General features: G+C 35.5%; 1 protein-coding gene across 8 annotated transcripts in view; it reads left to right on the top strand.

Annotated features, from left to right (window-relative positions):
• The window catches only part of TARBP1 (TAR (HIV-1) RNA binding protein 1), a 105,399-nt gene that overhangs the window by 12,258 nt on the left and 76,665 nt on the right, over positions 1-16,476 (top strand). For all 8 annotated transcript variants that reach the window (XR_005214497.1, XM_037821205.1, XM_037821220.1 and 5 more), the window contains exons 6-9: positions 6,544-6,641; positions 9,721-9,856; positions 10,826-10,922; positions 12,683-12,772. Coding sequence is in view for 7 of the 8 variants with exons in the window: in XM_037821205.1 (XP_037677133.1) it covers positions 6,544-6,641; positions 9,721-9,856; positions 10,826-10,922; positions 12,683-12,772 (421 nt within the window). In the remaining variant the exon portion in view is untranslated. The remainder of the gene's footprint in view (positions 1-6,543; positions 6,642-9,720; positions 9,857-10,825; positions 10,923-12,682; positions 12,773-16,476) is intronic.

Below are 16,476 nucleotides of genomic sequence, written 5' to 3'. Positions count from 1 at the left end.
ACAAACCCCCTACATAGAATTCTATCATACCCTGACCCCCCTCCCCCAATACCCTGATCCATCACCTTTAAGATCCTGTCACACCACTCTTTCTTTCCCTCTCTCCCTCCCTCCTTTAACACCCATCATCTATTGCTCTATCTTCTGAACATATGGGAGCAAGCTGCACATATCTTTGAACAGGCAATATAATTCACATATACCTTTTCCATGGACAAGAACATTATTTTATGCAATCTCATTAAACGCAGCTAAGAAGTTCAAGAACTTCAACATTGATATAAAGCTTACATTCTGTATTTCCTTTTTTTTTTCCTTGTGTCCCAGCTGTGTCCCTTTGAGCCTCCTCTCCTCTGACCTCAGATCCCATCCAGGATCATCCTTGGCATTTAATTGTCGTCTATTTAGACTGTCTTATTTTTTTTTTTCAATTTTGGAAAGATATATATAGCCTAAATCTTCCTATTCCACCCCTCCCTAAGCATTCCCTTAGTGGGATTAATCACATTTAGAATGTTGCAATGCTGTCACCTTCCAACCATCCATTTCTAGAAGTTTCCCTTCACCCCAAACCAAAACGCCTACTCTCATTTCTTAACTCCCCATTTCTCCTTCCCCCACTTCTTGGAACCCCTACTCTACTTTTCATCTCTTTGGTCATATTCTTTGATACTTTCTTTGTGTTTACCATGGGGCTTAAATTTAACCTCTTAAGTCTCTAACAATCTTGTTTTTCTTTGAAACCAACTTAACTTCAATAGGACATGTAAACTGTGTTCCTGTACTCCTCCATTCCCCCACCTTTATGTAGTTCTTGTCAAGAATTACATATTTTACATTGAGTCCAAAACCACTGATTTATCATTACAGTTTATGTATTTTAGATCCTGTAGGAAGTAAATAGTGGAGTTATAAATCAACCATACAGTAGTATTGGTCTTTATATCTACCATGTGATCTTTACTGGAAATCTTTATTTCTGCATGTGGTTTCAGTCAATTGTTTAGTGTCCCTTCCTTTCAGCCTGCTTAAGACTGATCTACTGGTGATGAAGTTCCTCAGCTTTTGATTGTCCGGGAATGTTTTCATCTCCCCCTCATTTTTGTCTTTCAGGTGTTTGTGAATTCTCCAAGTCTCTGATGGTTATTGACTTCTATTTGTATTCCATTGTGGGCAGAGAATGTTCTTTGAACAAATTCATTTTTACATTTTTTATTTTATTGAGGCTTGTTTTTATGTCCCCGCATATAGTCCATTCTGGAGAAAGACCCGTGATCACTAGTGAAGAACGTGTGTCTCAATGACCTGGGATGTAATATTCTATATATGTCTGTTAAAAGTCTCTATATCTCTCTTTCATTTCTTTGTTTCTCTATCGGTAGGGCTCGCTTTAGTATCAGAAGTAGGGCAGGTCTTTTATTAGCAAACTCTCCAGCATTTGTTTGTCTGTGAAAAATTCAAGCTCTCCCTCAAATTTGAAGCAGAGTTTTGCTGGATAAAGTATTCTTGGTTGGGAATTTTCCTCTCTCAGAGTTTTAAATATGTCATGCCACTGCCTTCTCGCCTCCATGGTGGCCGCTGAGTAGTCATTACTTAGTCTTATGTTGTTTCCTTTGTATGTGGTGAATTGCTTTTCTCTTGCTGCTTTCAGAACTTGCTCCTTCTCTTCAGTATTTGACAGTCTGATCAGAATATGTCTTGGAGTGGGTTTATTTGGATTTATTCTATTTGGAATTCACTGGGCATTTATGCTTTGTGTATTTATGTTGTGTAGAAGGTTTGGGAAGTTTTCCCCAACAATTTCTTTGAATACTCTTTCCAGACCTTTACCCTTCTCTTCCCCTTCTGGGACACCAATGAGTCTTAAATTTGGATGTTTTATTTTATCTATCATATCCTTGAGATCCATTTCGATTTTTTCAATTTTTTCCCCATTCTTTCTTTTGTTCTTTCATTTTCTGTTCTGTGCTCCTTGAGGAGGTTGAGTTGTTGTTCAGCTTCCTCTTATCTTGTCTTATGAGTATCCAGAGTCTTTTTAATTTGGCCTACAGTTTCTTTAATTTCCATAAGATCTTCTATTTTTTTTATTTACTCTTGCAGTATCTTCTTTATGCTCTTCTAGGGTCTTTTTTATGTCTTTCATATTCTGTGCTATGCTCTTCTTCAAGTCTTTTATATCCTGTGCCATGCTCTCTTTGCCTGTCTGTAGTTCTTTGATTAATTCTGCCAGGAACTGTGTGTCTTCAGATTTTTTGATTTGAGTGTTTGGGTTTGGGTTCTCCATGTTGTCTGGTTTTATCATATGCTTTAAGATTTTCTGTTGTTTTTGGCCTCTTGGCATTTGCTTTACTTGATCTTTAATTTGTTAGAATTGCAGTTTGGTGACATACACTTTCTCTAACTAACCAGCAGATGGCGTCTGTGAGTCACTTATTCCCCTCAAGTCAGTTCTCCCCAACTTTGTGTTATGTGGGGATCTGATTCTTTTGGGGTCCAATTGGTGCACTTAATTTGGGTGTGTTGTCGGTGCTGTCTGCCCTCAATGAGGGGCGTGTGCCTGAGTGGTTAGGGAGGAAGGGCAGGTTTAACAATCAGACCTCCCAGGTGTTCCCGGAGATTTAAGGTTGTTCTCTGCTGCTAACACAAAAGTCCTTGGCATTGGCGTAGGTTCCCTGAGATTTCCGAGCGGTTCCCCCCTCCCTGCTTTGCTTTTCCAGGACCTCTGTTGAGGGGGGGTGGGCCGTGCCATGGCACAAGTGAGCACCGGCCTCCAGGGAAGCCCTGGGCCGCCGGGCTGTGTAGGGGCGTTCCCAGCCTGCTTCAAAGATGGTTGAATGGGACGCGTTAACTGCCCCCTTTCCGCACAGCTCCGCTCTCCCAGCTCCGGGACAATCAGCCGTGGGTGTATTCAAGGCCACTGTACATGGCCGATATTGTGTCGTGTGAGCGGTGCTGCGGGAAAGACTCCCTGTCAGGCTGGGTTTCTTGTCTCGGTTCTGTGCTGTGTGCTCGGCCCCGGGCAGGAGCAGCCCTGCCCACTGGGGTGACAGCTGCGAGGCTGGGTTTCTCCCCTTTGTTTCCCTGGACCCGAGACAATCTGCAGTGGGTGTGGGAAGGGGTATCCTCCACCCCAGACACTGAGGCATTAGTCCAGACTGCTCCTGTCTTATCTGCAGCTGTTGCCGGGCTTCTCTCTTTTTAAAAAAAAAAAAAAAACCGAAAAAAAAACACCAGCCCAGCTTCCCCCCCCGCCCCGTAGCGTGGCCGACGGATCAGCCTACTCACTCACTCGTTTCAGAATGCAGACTCCTGGTTTCACCAAACACACGTTCCCTGTGGCTTTAGCAGAACTTGTCCGGTTGGTTCTACTTTGGAAGTGGTGTTCTGGGTCCTTTCTATTTTTTTACCTAGTGTTTTCCACGGAGGTGTTTTTTTCTCTGTCTCACCTAGTCGCCATCTTAGGTTCCTCCTGTCATCGGTTTTTAAATATCTAATTTCTAAAACCATATTTTTGTTTTAATGCACGATTAATATCCCACATACATATTTTTAACATTTTTATCATAAAAATATACCTTTGGAGTCTCAAAATATTTTAAATCAGAGATCTCACACTCAGTCTGCTTCAGCTCTGTTTCTATAATGATACTCCTTTTCTGTACTTATTCAAAAGATATATTAGGGTTCAAAGGTTGAGAAAAATGCAATAAGTTTAATAATTCATGCATCCATTTAGCAAAATAACTGAGCATTTTAGGACCTCAAAACCTCCTGGTATTGCAAATTTATTTTCCATTGGCTTCCTTAAGAATAGCTTCTTAGCGAAATAGCATTTTTCTCCTTTTAACAACCTCATTTGATTGCTAATTCACAACCACAAGTAACTTCTCATCAGTTTAATTTCTGTATAGGAACTGACAGAATTTTATTATTTCATATAATAGGGTCTGGTAACATAAGGGTTCCAAAAACCTAAAAATAAAATCAGTTACAAATTATTTTCCTTTCCTGTCTTATTTTGTTCTTCAGTCAGTTAAAAGAAATACTAAATGCTTACTTTGTGAAGCATTGCCATCATGTTAGGTACTATTCACCAAAGGATGCAAAGGGGCCAGTGACAGTAGTGGTGATAATTTTGTTTTGCTTTTGCTTTGTCTTTCTTTAATATTACGTAAGTGTGGTAGTGCTTTAAGGTATGTTTAACTAGAGCAGTTTCTGTTTTTAAAATTTTTTGTTAGAGAAGTTGTGGGTTACAAAATAATCATGCATAAAATACAGGATTCCCATATACCACTCTATTATTAACACCTTGCATTGGTGTGGAACAGTTACAATTGATGAAAGCACATTTTTATAGTTGTACTATTAACTGTAGTCTGTGGTTTAACTTAGGGTTCACAGTTCATTCCATGGATTTTTTTTTTTTTTTTTTTTAATTTTTATTCTGGCAACATGTATGCAACCTAAAATTTCCCCTTTTAACCACATTCAAATATATAATTAAGTGCTGTTAATTACGTTCACAGTGTTGTGCTACCGTCAACGCTATCCAATACTAAAACTTTTCCGTCAGCCCCAATAGAAATTCTGTACATTTTAAGCCTTAATTCCCTATTCCTTACATTCAACTTTTTCTTAGTCTCTTCCTATTTTTGTTATTTCTGCCTTTTTTTCTGTTATTTGAATCAAGTGTTCTTCCTTTCTTTCTTTTCTTGTTTCCTTTCCCCACCAGAAACTCCTAACCTTTCTTGGGCTTTTAGAAAATATATCTTATATAGTTCCATTTGTCCCCCCACTCTTGTTTTCTCCTCTCGTGGAAATTATTCTTTCATTTTCTTCCCTCTCTCTTCCCCTTCCCTCTCTCTTTCACTTCCCTTCCCTTCTTTCTCTTTCTTTCTTTCTTTCTCTTTCTTTCTTTCTTTCTTTCTTTCTTTCTTTCTCTTTCTTTGGACAGCATTGTCATGTATGTGTGTGTGTATATGTATTTTTTCTTAGCTCTTAGTTGAAGTAAACATATACAACTCAATTTCCCATTGTAACCACTTTGAAGTACATAATTCAGTGGTATTGATTACATTCACAGTATTGTGCTGTCATTACTCAAATTTTTTTTTATCACGTCAAACAGAAACTCTGTATCCATAAGCAGAGTGTACCCATTTTCCTTATCCCCTTATCTTTCTATTTGACTTACTTCAGACTTACAGAAGAATTGTGAGATAATACAAAGAATTCCCATTTACTTTTCATTTTATTTACCAAGCATTTAGGTTTTACCACATTTGCTTGATCGTTGCCTCTCTCTGCATGTGTGCACACGTGTGTGTGCGTGTACATCTGTTTCTTAGATCTGTCTGTTGGGTAGACATTACCACACACTTCTACTTCTGTTTCAGTGCCTGTCTATGTAGTTACTCAGCTGGCTATATTAAGAACAGTGAATTCCCACCAGTACATCCAGTTCTAGTCCAGTACCACACGGTCCTTTCTAACCTTTTCCTTCTCCATATTTGACAGTGGCTCTCATTATCTATAACATTTATTTATTTGTCACTTTTACTTGTTAGAAAGATTGACAGTGAGAAGAGGTGTTAGTATTGTGGCTTTGCCTCATTTTGTGTGCATTATCTATACTCTTGAATTGTCTTCAAAAATTTCTCCCTGCTTGTGAAATTATGTTTTTATAACTAAATATATACTTGTAAGTCTTAGTTTGGTATGCCTCTAAACAGAAAAAAAAAAAAAAGTCCCTCCCCCCACCAATTTTTTTAAAAAAATTTTAGTCTTTGCCAAGTTATATTAATATTTAGTACTGTTTAGTAACTATCAAAAGAGCATAGCAATGCTTGATTTGCCAATTATTTTTAGTTTCCAAATAACTCATTACTATTGAATAGTTTTCTGAAGCAATTAGACAGCTGGAGAGCAGTAAAACCAATGAAAAAAGCTTGGTTCTTTCTAAAAGAGTTGACAAACACATTTATTATGAAATGCCTTTGGTTTTCTAGCAGTCTAATGTGTTCAATTAACAGATAATGTTCCTGGCAGAAGATACAGCAGAAAAACATGACTTTAGTAGATGTTAATAATTAAATGCTCTTGCAAAAGCAATTTATTACTAATATGTGTCTATGCTATGAATGTTATTTCTTTTATTTTAGACCTGAAGATTTAAAGTTATTAAATTATATGTTGAAAACAAGAATATAATTTAAAATTATCATTTCTTTAAATTATTTTTTAAATGATACTATTTAGCAAGATTTGTATGTATGTATATGTGGTATCATAAAAAAGGAAATCCATACCTACATAATTTATTAGGTTATTAACTCATGTCTATTTTTTTTAGAAGATTCTGATATTTCTGTAACCAGAGGTTCCTCAAAATTTTACTGAAAAATAAAATCTAGTTTTGGAAAAGCAAAATTGTTTGATTTTAATTTTTGAAAGACTTTTGTGCCTTATTCCATTTAGAGTAATTGTAGTATTCTTATTTATAAGTAGATTTAAAATATTTGTTTTTCCTCTCTTTGTTTACAGGTCCTCAGGCCAGCTAATAGGAAGTGGTTCTCCATTGGGATTCAAATTACAGAAGTTTTTAGTCACTTATATTTCTCTTCTTCCAGAAGAAGTAAAGGGTATGTGTCAATAAAGTTATTTTTTAAAAATATATTAGTGTTAAAAATTTTTATTTTTAGCCTGTTGGTTATAAGTACCATCTTATGACAGTTATAATCAATATTAATTAAAAAGTTTCTTTTTTTCCAGGATATGCAAATTTTGTCAGAATTATTCAGGTGTTCACTGTAATTGATTACATACTTTTGTCATTATATATATATTCCTGTTATGCTAAAGCCTTCATTATGCAAAATATCAGAAATGGATTGGCTTTTATAAAGGGAATTTATTAGGTTACACATTTTTAGTGCTAAGGGCATAAAAGTGTCCAAACTAAGGCATCAACAAGAGGATACCTTCACTGAAGAAAGGCTGATGGCATTTTGAACACCTCTGTCAGCTGGGAAGGCATGTGACTGGCATGTGCTGGTCCTTTGTTCCTGGGTTCTGGTTTCCAAGTGGCTTTCTCCAAAATGTCTCTGGGCTTCTGTCTCTCTTAGCTTCTGTCTCTCAGCTCCTGTGCATCCTTGCTTGTTCTCTCAGGGCGTTTCTCTCTGAGCATCTGGGGGTCCTCTCCTAACTTCTCCAGGGCAAACTCTGGGCTTCATCTCTTAGCTTAGCATCTCCAAACATCTTTCTGGCTGCATCTCCGAGTGTCTGAGTCTGTGTCGGTTCTGGGCATTTTCTCTCTAAGCATCTCTCTGAGCTCTCTTCAAAATATCTCTGCCTTTTATCTTCATAGAGGATGCCAGTAACCTAAGACCCACCTTGGATAGACAGGGTCACACCTCCATGGAGAGAATCTAATCAAAAGATCCCATCCACAATAAGCCTGCACCCACCAGAGTGGATAAAAAGAACATAGTCTTTCTTAGGGTACACAACAGTCTCAAATCAGCAAAATATATTACCAATATTGGCATGAGTAGCATGACAGTAATTTTAGAAGGTGTGCTATAGTTAGATGTCTTTTCTAATTACTATTCAATTTCAAAAACAAATAAACTAGGTTGAAGAGAGAGAACTTGGGGTTTAGGAAAAAATTGAAAACAGAATGTCCATTCTAGCGAAGGTCTGTTGATCTTTGTTTGATAAAGTTGTCCCTTTATAGATAGTGACTTTGAAAGATGAGAATGAAAAATATACTTGCTTTATGTAAGAGCTGTGTCCTACAAATAACCACTTTTTCCTATTGGGGATTTATTTTTCTTTCTGATGAGGTATATGCTAAGTTGGTAAGCAGAGTACAAAGGCAGTGTTATTTTGTTTGCTGAGCAGCAGGAGGACTTACTCTAATTCTAAGTCTTTCTCATGGCTGCCCTTTATGACTTAAAAATGACCCTGTGAGTATGAAATTTTTTTTTTCTTTTGTATTTACTCTGCAAGTAGTGTGACAAGATGACTAATTGGTAATATCTATTCAGAAGTTAGAGAACTTAAGTAAAAGATGGCCTGTATATCATGACTTTAAATTTTTATAAAATAGAAAAAATTAGTTAATAGAGAAGATAATTTAACTGTTGGAGCCATTCCTTAGTTTGCTAGAATTCTGAAGTTTCCGGGCTCCAGCAATATGGGGATTAATTTGTCAACCATGTTGTACCTCTCATGTCAGTAGTACAAGATGAGTGAAATGATAATCGTTAGTGCTTCCTACGATTTGGGTACCGGCTGGTGTTTGTGGCTCAGTGCCAGGTAAATGTGTTGAATGAATGAATGAAATGGAAACCTGGCCTTTTGCCACCTTCCTTATGACATGCGTAATGTGTCAGGTAAAGGATGGGATTTAGTGAAATTACTTTGTTCAAAAAGAAAAGAGATCATTAAAATGTTTACTAACAGTTTTTATTTAGTAATTTTTTTCAGTCGTCAATTTCCAGTGCATTTTATTGGTGTATCTAGTTTTGTGCTAGATGTTTGGAAGATATAAAAGCTTCTGAGGATTTCTTAAAAGTCATTCTACAATGGTAATCTGAGAAAACAGGCATTTTCTCTAATTGCATGACCTGAAGGTCCTTAGCAAATCACACAGTAGTAAGGAAGGCAGAATGAAGCATCATTCTTTTGCCTCTTAAAATAGAAAAATAAATTAGTGATTAAATCCAGGGAGTCAAGAAACAACCTATGGTAAAGATCTAATGTTACTCTTTGCAGATACCGAAGACCAGTTACCATTGATCTTTCCTATCCTGGTTTTCCTTAACATTTGTTAAATGGAAGAATGGCTTCTAACAGTAAAAAACTTTCACTTTTACCTTAACATTTAAAAACAAATAATAGCTGCATAGTTATCATAATCTTTACAATATAGTAAAATACTTACCTTACTAGATAGAAATGAAGTTGAAATAATTATAACAACTTTTTTGAGATATAATTTACGTACCATAAAATTCACCCCCTTTAAAGTGTTTAATTCAGTGGTTTTAGTAAATTCACAAAGTTGTACAACCATCACCACTAATTCCAAACATTTTCCTCACCCCCTAAAAATACCCCATACCCATTAGTAGTCACTTCCCTTTTCCCCCAGCTGCTGGCAGCCACTAATCTACTTTATCTCTATATAGATTTGCCTATTCTGAACATTTCATATAAATGGAATCATATAATTTGTGGCCTTTTATGTCTGGCTTCTTTCACTTAGATAATGTTTTCAAGGTTCGTCCATGTTGTAACAGTATTTCATTTTTTATGGCTGAATACTATTCCATTGTATTGATATACCACATTTTGTACATCAATTCATTAGTTCATTTGATTGGGTTTTTTCTTCCTTTTGGCAGTTATGAATAATGCTGCTATGAATATTCATGTACAAGATTTTCTATAAACATGTTTTCATTTCTCTTGTTTATGTACTTAGAAGTAACTTTTTAAGGAACTTCTAATCTGTTTTTCAAAGAGGCTGTGCCATTCCCGCCAGCACAACCTTGCCAACATTTGTTATTGCTTTCTTTTTGATTATAGCCTTCCTTGTGGTTGTGAAGTGGTATTTCATTGTGGTTTTGATTTACGTTTCTTTAATGATTAATGATGTTGAGCATCTTTTCATATGCTTTTTTGGCAACAATATTTTGAAACTTTTTCTTTCAGGTAGTTTCCTATTAAAGTTTATTCAGAAGATGACAAGTAGACATTGGTGTGCTATTCCCATTTTGTTTTTATCTAAGGCGTTGGCAAGTGTCCCAAAATGTAAAGCCCTGGGTGTAGAAGGGCTTCTTGCTCTCAGGTAATTTACTCTGCATGTGTCTCATATGGTTATTTGCCATGACTTTCCATAAGTAAATTTTGTTTTACCCTCAGCTTTAATCTGCAGCCAGTGTTTTTAGTTATTATTGGCATTGAGATTTGTGAGCTCTTAATTTTATATAGGAAAAAATAAATTTTAAAAATCTGCTATTTATATAGGTTGGTTTATTTTGTTTAATGAATTATGAATTTAAATGTTTCACAACACATGCTATTGGATTTTGCCCACTTTAAGGAAAGCCAATTAAGTTTTTTAATGCAATTTTATTGAGATATATTCACATACCATAAAATCATCCAAAGTTTACAATCAGTTGTTCACAGTATCATCATATAGTTGGGCATTCATTACCACAATCAATTTTTTAACATTTTCATTACTCTAAGAAATAAGAATAAAAATAAAAGTAAAAAGAACACCCAAAACATCTCATCCCCCCTGTCCCCCATTATTCATTTACTTTTTGTCCCCCTTTTTTCTGCTCATCTATCCATATACTGGATAAAGGGAGTGTGGGCCACAATGTTTTCCTAATCACACAGTCATCCAGTGTAATCTGTATAGTTATATGATTATCTTCGGGAATCAAGGATACTGGACAGTTAAGTTTTTATTATTTTTTACAAGTAGAAAAATAAGTTAAAATGTCAAACAATTATATTGATGAGAAAAATATTTGAAAGTGTAAAATCTTACTTTAAAGAAAATATGAAGAAAGTGTTCCATATTCATATATACTCTTATTATTTTTAAAAGACACTTGTTTCATATAAAAATTGAGTTCTATTAGAGACCTTAATAGAAAATAATAGCTTTGAAATTCTACTGACAGTGGCTTTCTGTATTAGAGACTGTAGATAAAATTATAAGTCAGTTTGTTGATACTTACAAAATAATAGAATTGTCTTTGGGAATATGGCAATGCATGTTTTGTTTTTTACATGTCAGGGATGTTCTTCAGTGTACTATGATCACACATCAGATTCTATTGAGAGGGGCAGCTCAGTGCTTTCTTCTTCAGACAGCTATGAATTTGGTAGATGTGGTAAGTTTATCTTTTCATACTTACAATACTTCAGCATAATTACTTTCTTGGTAATTATGCGTAAAAGAGTTGACATGGAAGCCCTGTGACTGCTATCTGTAGAAAGGTCTTCTTGTAAGGTTGGCCCTTGGTTGGAGTCTGGGAACTTGTGATTTCAGGAGGGTTCTCACCATCCTAACTAATAAGAGTGGCTCACTATGCCTAAAGTGTTTATACATACAGTTTGGTTTATGTCGAATACCTGCTTTCCTTCTGGGAGTCTTGAATTTTGGTACATGCTAGGCAGGGGGTGCTTCTGCAATAGCCCCCAGTACAAACCCTGGGCACTGATTCGCTAATGAGCTTCCCTGGTAGCATTTCCTAAGTGTTGTTACAGCTTGTTGCTGGGGGAATTAAACATGTTCTGAGTGACTCCACTGGGAGAGGAATCTGGAAGTTTGCATCTGGTTTTCTCCAGGCTTTGCCCCATGTGTCTTTTCCGTTTGCTGATTTTGCTCTGTATCCTTTTGCTATAATAAATCTTAGCTGTGAGTTCAACTATATGCTGAGTCCTGTGAGTCCTCCTGGCAAATGATTGGACCTTGGGGTGGTCTTGGGAACCCTAACAAAGTGAGTATAAAAATTGGCGAGTGGGTGTAAACATGGAAATTAAGGCCCTGTTGGAGGATTTTGTAACTTTTGAATCTTCCTTTAACTTACTCTTCAATTCTTAAAGCTTGCTGTAAAATGAAAAGGGGACTTAGCCCCTGCTTTTCTTCTTGCTTTTAGTTAATAGCATGTGAAGGCAAAATTATGGTGGACAACGATATGTTTGTTTTGTTTTATTTGTCTCTTGCCTACTCTGGAAGTGTTCCCCTAATAGCACTTCTCAAACATTTTTTACCATGTTTCTTGGGTAAATAGAGCAGGTTTATATGGGAAGGTTACAGACATAGTGGAACATTTCTTCTTTTATCTGTAAATTCATACACATTTGCATTCTACTTCATAGTATGTTCATTATAATACTAAAAAAAAAAAAATTCTGGAGTAAAACTCTCTTCCAATAAATTGACGTCCAAGGAAATTATACTATCTTTATTCTGTGGTTTTTACAGAGCCTCAATAATACTATTGCTTAGAACAGGGGTCAGCAAACTTTCTGTAAAGTAAATTTTGTAGGCTTTGCAAAACATAAGATTCTCACAATTACTCAACTCTTCCTTTGTGGCTAGAAGTATCCATAGGAAGTTTGAATGGTCGTGTGTGTTCCAATAAAACTTTATTTACAAAAACAGGCCATGGGTGGTTTTGGCCCAAGGGCCATAGTCTGCCAATCCCTGTCCTACAGAATTTTTTTTTCTTAGTATTATTAAGGTATCTTAATTCAAGATGCATACCATATAGGAATGAAAAGACATAGGTTGCTTTTTGTGGCTTTGAAAAGTAATAATCTCTTTTTTGATTTCAAGTAGTTTTTTTATAGAATATTATCTTTTTTTTTTTTTTTCCTTTTAAGATTGTCACCATTTTGTCTCTGAGATAGTAACTTTTACTTTTAAGGAAAACAGATTTGTAAAAAAATCTTTCATTTTATATAGTGTATTGGCTCTTTGCAATCAATATCTATTTTAAATTTGAATAATATTTTCGTTTAAGAAATAGCTTTCTTTTGAGTTCATAAGTGGTACTTTAAATAATATACTTGGTTGCTTTCACAGTGACTATTTTATTCAATTAAAAATTTTTAAATGAGTAATTTTTAAAAACTTCTTCCCCAGGAGAAAGTGTCAATTTCTGATGTCTCAGCTTTTCTCATGTCTTTGAGACAAGAGGAGTCCTTAGGACGAGGAACTTCTTTGTGGACAGAGGTGAGATTTGAAAATAATTTAATGCTAAAGTCTTCGAAAACTTTATGAAATACTGTTTTCAGATTGAATTCATTGCTAGCCATTTGTTCAGCATATAATACTTGCTATGTTATCTATCAACAGAGATTTAAAAATACTGTATATTTGCTGTGAATGTTTTTGACTGATAATGCTGCTAAGATTCTTGTAGGGAGGTGGGAGAGAGGAAAATGTTTGGATTAGAGATAGATGTATTTGGAAGAAAGGATAGTGCTAGTGTGCAGATCTTGATTCTGGATGAGATGTAATAGGAATAATGATGGCATTAGACTCAAAACAACACAAACCTCACCTTTCTCTTTTTTCTATCAGTTAATGGCACTTTCATTTACCCAGTTGCCCAAGCCTGAAATTTTGGCAATCCTTAATTTTTTTCCTGATTTTATGTATCGAATTCCTTGCCAAATCATAATGTCTCTTAAATGCCTTTCCTTTTCCCCATTTCCAGTCATTGTTCTAGTTCAGATTCTGACTATGTAATGCTCCTTCCGTCGTGATGACTTCTTATTGGACATCGTGTCTTATCCCTGGTCTTGATGCCTCCACTCCACCCTACATGTTAGTGTTTTAAAATTGATTATGTTCTGATTGTGCCAGTCTTCTTCATAAAGTCATCTGCTTTCTCTGTTTTTGTTTTAAACCTTGGAACTTAATTCATACTGCTGATTTTAGCTCTCAACTGTTATATACTTGGTTGAATTCTTATCTGTATCTTCTGTATGTTATATGTTTTTTGAGCATATGGATTATTATTTTTTTAAATTTTTTCTCCAGTGCCTGAAAGATTCCTGAGGCTAGGGATGTGAAGATTATTTCTTCTAAAGGATAATTCTAACTTTGTAAGCATAGAAGAGAAATAAGAGAAATCAGCTTGTATTGTGTTAAAATAATTCAGGCATTTTTCTGGTTTGCTAATGTTGCTGTTATGCAAAAAAAAAAAAAAAAAAAAAATGATTGGCTTTTATAAAGGGGATTTATTAGGTTACAAATTTATACTTCTAAGGCCATAGAAGTGTCCAAACTAAGGCACCAACAAGAGGATACCTTCACTGAAAGAAGGCCGATGGCGTCCGGAACTCCTCTGTTAGCTGGGAAGGCAAGTGGCTGGCATCTGCTGGTCCTTTGCTCTTGGGTTGTGTTGCAAAATGGCTTTCTCCAAAATGTCTCTGGGCTTCTGTCTGTCTTAGCTTCTCTCAGCTCTCGGCTTGGTTCTCCTGCGGTGTTTCTCTCTAAGCATCCAGGAGTCCTCTCTTAGCTTCTCCAGGGCAAACTCTGGGCTTTGCATCTCCAGGGCAAGCTCTTAGCTTAGCATCTCCAAACGTTTTTCGTTCTGCGTCTGCAAGCATCGGGGTATGTGTCAACTCTTAGCTTCTCCCAGGGGCAAACTCTGGCTTACATATCTTAGCTTCTCTCCAACTGTCTCGCTCAGCTTCTATGAGCTTCTCCGAGCTTCTCTCTGTGAGCTCTCTTAAAGTATGCCAGTGAACTAATCACTGGGTGGGTGGGGTCACACCTCCATAGGAAGGATATAATCAGAAATCTCACCTATAGTTGCATGGGTCACATTTCCATGGAAACAACCTAATCAAATGTCCCACCCTAATCAAAAGACTAATAAGTCTGTCACCACAAGATTACATTAAAGAACATGGCTTTTGTGGGGAACATAATAGATTCAAACCAACACAGGCATGAAACAAGAGTTTAGACTAGGGTAATGCAGAGAAAAAGGAGAAGGGACAAATTGGAGCCACTAATACATAGAATTTCATTTTATTTTTGTGATCATAATGCATCTAATTATGTGGAATTTGAAAAATAAGGAACCATATAAAGAAAATAAAAATCATCAGTGATGTCCACTGTCAAACTAAATCCAAATTTTTTGTTCTAATTTTTGATTTTTTTCCCTACGAACATACATATTCTATCTTGCTTTCTCATTATATATGTATAGATAGGTACATTTAAAATGATATAATACATATCTTTCTAAACTAAGTAGAAATTATACTGTTTTGAATTTTAGTTTGTCTTAACATATATTAGAGCATTTTATCTTACTGCTACATAATTCTCCAGGATGTTTTATTTAAGGCTTAAAAATTCAGTTGATTAAATATTTTAGAATTTATTTAATCAGTTCCTTTAGTTAGATTTTTGTTTCAGTTTTTGCTATCATTAATAACATTTTGCTGTCATAAATAACATATTCCTAAATGACTTTTTATTTATATTTGATCATTTCTTTAGGATAAATTAATAGAATGAAAGTGCTGGACTTTAATATTTTTTGAGTCCTTGCTATAGATTGACAGAATTTTCAGAATATGAAAGTGCATATCTATTTTATCTCCACAGTGAGTAACAACACTATCTGCATATTAAATTCCTTGCCACTTTGATAGATGTTTTTATTTTCATTTCTCTGATTACTGGTGTTTTTGAACATTTTTTCATGTTTATTATCCTTTATATTTCTTTTGTGAATCTCTTCCTGTCTTTTCCCATTTTCTTTAGTTTTTTTTTCCCTTACTTGATATGTAAGTGCACTTTTTATTTTAAGTTGTTAAACTTGTTTCAAATAATTTCTTTTTAATTTTAGCCTTGTTTACTTGAATAGGTAATAGATTTTCATTATTGAAGATTAAAACTATGTGGTTAATAAAGTCTTGCTTCCATTTCTGCTCTTCCAGCTTATACTCCCTCACCCTGTCCCGCCCCTTCTCCCTAAAGAAAAGGTAGCATACAATTTATAACCTGTTCACTACCTTCTATTTTCTAATTAAAAACATTTCCTAATGGATTCTTCATAAGTATGAAGATAGAGACCTGTCTTATGTTTTTTTGTACACTTGCATCGTATTCCATTATGTGGTTGTACCATTGTTTACACAACTTCCCCTATTTCTGGACTCGTGAATTTCCATTCTTATGGCTTTTATAAACATTGCCACAAGGAACAATCTTGTAGTGACTTACTTCTGCAGATATATCTCTAGAATAGATTCCTAGCAGTGAGTTTGCTGGTCGGAGATTAAATGCGTCTGTGACTTTGCTGGGTATTAGCAAATTTCCCTCCACATGGTTTGTGTTAGATTTCTATTGCTCCTGTAACAAATTACTGCAACTTTCGCTTAAACAGTACTTGTTTACTCTTACATGGAAATCCAAAACCAGTTTCACTGGGTCAAAACCAAGGTGTCAGCTGGGCTGTGTTCCCTTGGGAGGGGAAGAATCAGTTTCCTTGCCTTTTCCAGCGTATAGAGCTATATTCGTTGGCTCATGGCCCCTTCATCTTCAAAGGCAGCAGTGTGGCATCTTCATCTTTCTCTCTGCTTCGTTTTCACATCACCTTCTCCCTTTCTGTTTCTGTAGTCATTTCTCTGCCTCCTCATATAAGGACACTTGTGATTATATTGGGCTCACCCAGATAGTCAAAGATAATATTTTTTTCATTGCTTTTTTTTTTAAATTCAGTATTAACTATATAAAAAACAAACAAACAAACAAAAAAAAAACATTTCAAACATACCAAAACAAGGGAATAAGAAAAAGACAACTAATCTAAAATAACTACTTTACTTCCAACATGTTCCTACTCTACCCCAGGAAAATAACCTAATATAGCAACATTTCTGTGAACTTGTTCCTACCAAAATAAA

Source organism: Choloepus didactylus, chromosome 2 (assembly GCF_015220235.1).
Source record: "Choloepus didactylus isolate mChoDid1 chromosome 2, mChoDid1.pri, whole genome shotgun sequence".
Lineage (NCBI taxonomy): Eukaryota > Metazoa > Chordata > Mammalia > Pilosa > Megalonychidae > Choloepus > Choloepus didactylus.
Note: the sequence above shows the minus strand (reverse complement) of the source record. Positions and strands in the feature narration are given on the sequence as shown.